Source organism: Rhamphochromis longiceps, linkage group LG20 (genome assembly GCF_057381845.1).
Source record: "Rhamphochromis longiceps isolate RC_006_pf linkage group LG20, R_longiceps_female_GT1.1, whole genome shotgun sequence".
Taxonomy (NCBI): Eukaryota; Metazoa; Chordata; class Actinopteri; order Cichliformes; family Cichlidae; genus Rhamphochromis; species Rhamphochromis longiceps.
The window spans coordinates 22,162,619-22,169,569 of record NC_140576.1 but is presented as its reverse complement, the minus strand read 5'-3'; the positions used below and the strand labels follow the sequence as shown (position 1 = coordinate 22,169,569).

General features: G+C 41.2%; 2 protein-coding genes across 2 annotated transcripts in view; both read left to right on the top strand.

Annotated features, from left to right (window-relative positions):
- The first annotated feature begins 27 nt into the window (after positions 1-27).
- On the top strand, positions 28-4,386 carry timm17b (translocase of inner mitochondrial membrane 17 homolog B (yeast)). The gene is made up of 6 exons (XM_085394047.1): positions 28-73; positions 1,313-1,412; positions 1,497-1,560; positions 1,692-1,820; positions 2,001-2,111; positions 3,422-4,386. Exons 1-6 carry the CDS (start codon positions 48-50, stop codon positions 3,505-3,507), a joined length of 516 nt encoding a protein of 171 aa, XP_085250173.1. The 5' UTR covers positions 28-47; the 3' UTR covers positions 3,508-4,386.
- Positions 4,387-6,216: 1,830 nt separating this feature from the next.
- The window catches only part of cacna1fa (calcium channel, voltage-dependent, L type, alpha 1F subunit a), a 29,386-nt gene continuing 28,651 nt past the window's right edge, over positions 6,217-6,951 (top strand). The window contains exon 1 of the mRNA XM_085394043.1: positions 6,217-6,339. Within this exon, the coding sequence (XP_085250169.1) occupies positions 6,283-6,339 (57 nt within the window). The 5' untranslated portion in view covers positions 6,217-6,282. The remainder of the gene's footprint in view (positions 6,340-6,951) is intronic.

The window sequence follows — 6,951 nt, the reverse complement described above, 5'->3', positions numbered from 1 at the left end:
AATGATGACGTAATCACGTCTTCTCGACGAAGACGACGTAAACAGACATGGAGGAGTATGCCCGAGAGCCCTGGTAAGATTAGATTTTAAGCGTTTGTTTGTATTTTAGAACTAATTAAGTTGGAGTCAAGTGTTGACTTTCTTAAATTTCATACTCAGCTTTGACGTGAGAGTGAGCAGAAAGGCTCTGCGGTTGTTGCGGCCTGCTTATTAAAGGCATATAAAAAACATAAAGATGTTATATGGAGGCGCCCTCTGCACACACAATAAGCTGGTAGAGTCACCTTTATCTGAAAATGTCGCTGTTTTTAAGTGACAACTGGAGTTAGGATAGAAATTAAAAATAGTTCAGGGTGGATTAATTTCAAAATATGGTTCCAAACAGGCAGTACACGAAGCTTCATTTATTTATTTATCAAGTTAAGACACACCTCGAGCCAAGGTTGATCCCCTACAAGTCAAACTTTAATGATAGTTCAAAGGAACGGGATAAAGAATCCAGATATCAGCCACTTCATTAGGCATACCTGTCCACCTACTGATTAATGTAAACCTACATTCTGTCACTTGGCAACAACATAGTGCATTTAGGCATCTGGACATGGTCATGACGCATTGCTGAAGTTCAGGCTGGAGAAGTTCAAACAGCTTATTTTTATTGATTTTGAACATCACATGATTGCTTTTGACAGAATGGCCGATCTTTTCAATATTTCCGAAACTGTTTAACTACAGCCTTTTCCCCACAAAATAATTTCTAGGGTTTTACAGAGAACAGCGTGAAAAAGAGAAAATATCCAGTGAGCAACAGTCATATGGTTGAAAAAGCCTTGTTGATGTCAGAGATCAGATGAGAGTGGCAGACTGCTTTGAACTGAAGGCAGCAGTAACTCAAATAACCACTCCTTACAACTGAAGTGTGCAGTATAGCATCTCTGAATGGACAACATATCAACCCTCAAAGCAGCTGGGCTATGGCAGGAGAATACTAAATTGTCACTTCCCTTCTCCACACCTCATTAGTTCTTTCACTACTGTTTGACATATTCATTTATGATGTTTGATATGTTTTATAACACAAACATAACTCAGAGGTGAGCATTTAGTTATTTGTGTGGCTTTAAGGAACTAGTTCTTCATCCAAGGGTAATATACATTTCTCAGCCAGAACTGTGCCCATATTGTCTTCGGCTTCATCCAGACCGCGATTGATAACTTCTGCATTTTGTATATGAACTGGATGTTAGTTGTCAGATATATCTCCATTGTCAGTTTTCCTATCACATAGAAATCCATTTCTCTCTTAACGCAGCCCCTGGAGGATAGTGGATGACTGTGGAGGTGCTTTCACAATGGGTGCAATTGGAGGAGGGGTGTTCCAGGCGGTCAAGGGCTTTCGAAATGCCCCTGCTGTGAGTTCAAAACACAGGTTTTTGTTTGTTCTTTGGCTCGTCAGGTTGTTAAAGGCAGAATTCAACTGAGCTCTAATATTTCAGGGTGTTGGACACAGGCTGAAAGGGAGTGCAAAAGCAGTGAGAGTTAGAGCTCCACAGATTGGAGGTGAGCAGTTCCTGTTTTTTGTTACACATGGCAGTTAGTTAGTAATGTATCATTTTTTGTGTAGATTAAATTGTTTAGGTACAGTTAGCTTCATAAAAGTAGCTGAAGTCTGGTTACTTCTTATGTTGCAGGTAGCTTTGCTGTTTGGGGAGGGCTCTTTTCCACAATTGACTGTGGTTTGGTTCGTCTGAGAGGGAAAGAGGATCCTTGGAACTCTATAACCAGTGGTGCGCTGACTGGAGCCATCCTAGCAGCACGCAGTAAGGAGCTCATTAGCTCAAAAGAAACAATACACCACTGTGTCTCTCTGTGTCAGTAAATACAGCCCCAATTCTGAAAAAGTTGGCATGCTGTGTAAAATGTAAACAAAAATTTTTTGGAATTGGGTTTCTACATTGGGATAATTAGCGTGACTCGCTGAATATTGCATTTTTCTCCAGGTGGACCTCTAACAATGATGGGCTCTGCAATGATGGGGGGAATTTTGCTCGCTCTCATTGAGGGTTTTGGGATTCTCCTAACCAGATACACAGCGCAGCAGTTTCAGAACCGTGAGTGAAGATAATTATGTTTCAGAAATGATATTTAAACTGGGCAGAACCAATGATTTATCAGTAGTTTAGCAAAATGTCACATGATTAAATGTGTGAGTGGTTTTATACCCCTGTACTGGTGTCCACTCCTCAGTTTGACAGAATTATGGCTGGACTTCGGCATAGAGCAACATTTTTCATCTCACTGGTCCCATTTTTACTCACCCTCATCACACTCGTAGCATTTTTTTGTTTCTATCAAAATGTTTTAAAGAACCTGAGGAAAATCGTCCACTCTCTCAAAGTTCTTGTGCAGTTTAATTTGTGTTTCCTGTTTGATTCGTTTTTCCCAACAACACAATTTCTCACAATGTTAATGATATAACAACTTATAAAACATTTTGAAGGATGTGAGACTATTAAAATCGTTTGGTTTTTTTTCTTAGTGTTGCTATGAATAACCAGACAAATGTATGAACATCAGGTTGCCTCCAGCACAGCTCAAGTTAGATTTCCTGCTGAGACATGTCTTATTTTGGATGAGATTGTCACGGTTGATGCTGGCCAACCGTGGGGATGTGAGGAAAAGGAGGACCTAGGCGCGGAGCTCTGAATGCAAGCAGTGCGTTTATTTACAGTGAATGGACAATAACAATAAATCCTCAGTGCGTTCCTGACTCCCGTGACATGTCCTCTTCCCAGTGCTAGTGTTCCTTGTCTCCGCTCCTCAGTGTCTGAGCACCCCGTGCTCGCTTCCCTCTCGTCTCCACGCTTCTCCTGCGGAAATAGCAAAGAGGCAGCCGTAAGACACACACAATGCGGACTAACCATACTAACTGGCCGAGAGACTAATGTGAAGTCACGCAATGATCCAGCGTCGGATAGAGCTCCATCACACTCTTAAGCAGCTCCTCTGACGAGGCTTGATCAGCTGCAGGTGTGTGAAGGTCTTCAGGTGGGGCCAACCACCTGGCACACCCATTAGGCCTGAAGGTGCCTGTAAACAGGTGCTCCCAGATACACCTGCATCCACACACACACACGTATACCTGCAAGCAGGGAGAACGAGGGACAGCAACACCAAAAACACATATAATATAAAACAAGTCCATAACTGCTCAGGGACCCTAGGTAGCTCAGATCCAGGTCCTTGACAGTGATGAGCTGAGGAAAGGCTACGAAACCAAAAAGCCTGAAAGCACAGCAGACCTAGACAGTAGTAATATTCATATAAATATTTCTGAGGGAAACATGGGTTATATATTGATTACATGCCAGTGAAGCATGAAAAACTGACTTTGTTGTGTCTTCTTCCTTGATTTCTCCAGCAATTCCCTTTGCAGACGACCCTAGTCAGTTACCACCAAAGGATGGAGATCATCAACATCAGGGGCAAAGGGGGCAGTTTCAGTAGAGAAGGTTCAGGACTGAAGCCAGCTGTGGACAACCAAAAGCATAACAGGAATGCCAGCACATGAACAGCATCTACCAGGATGACCAAGAGGTGGAGATACTGGTCCCTACTGGATGCTAATAGATACCTCAGGGACAAATTACTGTTTCAGTTATTTATGAGTAAATGATAATAATTTCCTCATGTTTGCACCACCTGAAAAATCAACGTTTTCAATATTTATGGTTATTTTGTTCAATGTGTAGTTCTCAAAACCACATAGTAAATTAAATTAGTTATTATAGCAACACGTATCTATTAAAATAAATAATTTTCAGCTCATTTATATTCTTGCTGAGAGTTGGGGACAATGCTCAAGGAACCAAATAAGTTTTATCCAAAAACTGCTTTATGCTTCCAAAGATTTTATACTTGGGCCGATTATGTATTTTAATGACTGAAAGGCAGAAAGTTAAAGTAAGAAAACTGCACATCTTTAAAGGTTTGCATTAGAAAGATATTTATTCGAATATTAACGTTAATATTTATTTACCTGTGAGGTGTTAAAGTCAGTTCAAAGGACATTTGAGGGTTTTTTTTTTGTTGAAACTCAGCAAACCCTTTTTTTAAAAATAGTTTTTGTTGATTATAAGTGTTTGTCTAGTCTGTTATCTGTGCACCATTTGTCACTTTAATTGCCGCATAAAGCAACAAAGCACTTTTTAAAAACCTGAAAGTCTCTCATTTCCTGAAATTAGCACCATCCACAAAAAATTCTATCAAATCGATCTGGTTACAAACTGTCAGCAAATATCTATTGTAGTAAACGTACTGTGAACAATGTTCCTAAAAATAATAAAGCTTCAGATGATCTTTAAAAATGTGATCGATTGTTTGTTTGTGACTTCTTTTTCAGGTAATGTGATGAATATTTTTGCAGTCTTGTGATTTACTGCTGACTGGCGCCCCCCGTCGCCGGCCTTTCGGTACTGCATACAGTGGCTGTTTCTCTCCAAGGTCCTGAAATATTGGGGTCCCAACTTGCAAATGCTTTCTTCATCTTGATGGACTATTTTCTTAATATTATTCTCTCTCAAAACTAAAACATCGCAGCAAACTCCCACAGAGCCGGAGAGTTTCTCCACCTCCACCTTCCCCTTGAAAGATTTCCCTTGTCATCCTTTTAAACGGCTCAGCTACTTTAATCCTGACGGCTGGCCGCCGCGAATATATGCACGCGTTTGTTTTAATACTCCTCACCGTTGTGTGCCCGCATAGATAAACTTAATTGCAGTCTTCATTTACACACCGCAAGAAATGACCAGAAAGCGGCTTTAATTGGATTTATGGGCTACAAACTGGCGGTGAGCAGAATGGCCCGCAGCCTCTGAGCTGCACCGGCTTTCTGCATGTGGATATGAAATGACAGGCTACAGATGGTCCTTATTTTTTCCCTTCTCTCTTTGGGGGCCAAATTCAAATCTGTGATCCATTACGCATCACAGATTTTGTGAGGAGTTGATGGTGCGTTTTCTTCAGTGATTTCGTGGCGTTAACCTGTGAAAATGGACCCGGCAAAGAAAGGTATGGTCTGTCAGCCTTTCAGGAATGTGTATAGTATACCTCCACGCGTAACATTTGCTATGTTTTATTGCACTGTAAAGCTATTCTGAGTGGGAACAGACAAACGTAAGATGAGCATAAACATTTTTGTCATGACGCTTTTCTGAAAAGTAACAAAACCTAACTAGTAAAATAAAAAAGGGCTTTTATAATAACCAGAAAATGCACAGCTGGTCTCATATTTTCACGTTTTCTTACTAGGGCAGACAGTTTATGTCTTGGCTGCTCGTTTAGTTTGTTCACGGATGGGATGATAAAAGTACCCTCAGGCTTATTCTCTGTGCAGTGCCTTGTCAACAGGTGTTCGTGGGTCTACTTGGGGATAGGGCCGGGCTAAGTGCCACGCTGCTCCCACTAAAGAAGTAGGTCACATCTGGTCTTATAATATGAGGCCTCCGGGACAGAATACCTCCCTGTTGCCACAGCCACATGTCAAATCCTTTCCTAATTGTGTTAGATAATAAAATCTGAGCTCACATAAGCAATGCTAGAGTAACATGACTTGAAACTGTGTGCAAATGCACACTGGAACTGGACAAAACATTGTTTAACTTGCTTTTTTTTTTTTAATTTTTTTTTTTTTACACTGAATCTATTCCCCAAAATAAAAGAAACAATTACCTTGCATGTATATATCCTTACTTACAATAAAACAACTCAACCCATGCCCAACAGAGCTAACATTCACTGTGTGTGAAAATGCGCATTTTCACCCTGCCTTTTTAATCTTTATGTATATATTGACTTATTTATTTTCAGATGCCCTCCCTGGGGACGATGCAGGCAAATCAGACACCCTCGGGTCAACTGGCTCGGTCAGGAAAAGAGGAGGGGGCGCCAAGAAGGCGATGCAGGCAAACAAGTCTGCCCTCAGGGCCCCCCGAGCTCTTTGCTGCCTCACCCTTAGCAACCCCATCCGGATGGCTGCACTGGCCCTGGTGGAGTGGAAATATCCTTTTCTCTGAGAGAGTTGCTGTGTTTGTCTCTGCACATGTACTGTGTTTTGGTTTGTGTATGTTTAATCCTGCATATGATGCACATTCATTAATAATCATTTGTTTCATCTATTTTTCCTGGAGAGATACATTCACAAGGCCCGCTCTTGCCTTAACTAGAGTCTGCAAGCCCTTTGACATTTTCATTCTTCTTGCCATTTTTGCCAACTGTGTGGCCATGGGTGTCACCAAGCCGTTTCCAGATGATGATTCCAACCCTACCAACCACAAACTAGTAAGTGTTCAGTGAACAAATATAAAATAATTTAACAAAGCCACCAAAAATATACAGGTTGGGCCATTTATATGGATACACTGTAATAAAATGGGAATGGTTGGATACTGGATGCCTGTGTTGGCATTTCTCCTGCGGTGTTGCTATCAGTGTGTGAAGAGCAGGAGAAGAGGGTTCCATTGACAATCCAACACAATGGGCAGCACATTGAACACATTTTATGAGTGGTCAGAAACTTGTAAATAACTCATGAAAGAATAAAGTTACATTGAAACCAAGCACACCATTGGTTTTCTTGTGACATTACCAATAAGTTTGATGTGTCACATGGCCCTCTTCCTATTGAAAAAACAAAAGTTGTATCCAAGATGGCCGACTTCTAAATGGCCACCATGGTCACCACCCATCTTGAGGAGTTTGCCCCCTCACATATACTAATGTGCCACAAACAGGACTTTAATATCACCAACCATTCCCATGTTATTACGGTGTATCCATATAAATGGCCCACCCTGTACATTATATGCCAGATCACAGATGATAGTGTGGGTCAAAGATATGTTTTTGGACACATGGATATGATCGCGGATACAAGTGGCAGAAATGAGCTTC

What these genes read in the sequence shown, in the direction of transcription:
- timm17b (XM_085394047.1), top strand. Translation starts at nt 48, where the DNA reads ATGGAGGAGTATGCCCGAGAGCCCTG. An exon ending in GAGTATGCCCGAGAGCCCTG is followed by an intron (nt 74 to 1,312) that starts GTAAGATTAGAT and finishes CTCTTAACGCAG; the next exon opens with CCCCTGGAGGATAGTGGATG. An exon ending in TAGAGCTCCACAGATTGGAG is followed by an intron (nt 1,561 to 1,691) that starts GTGAGCAGTTCC and finishes CTTATGTTGCAG; the next exon opens with GTAGCTTTGCTGTTTGGGGA.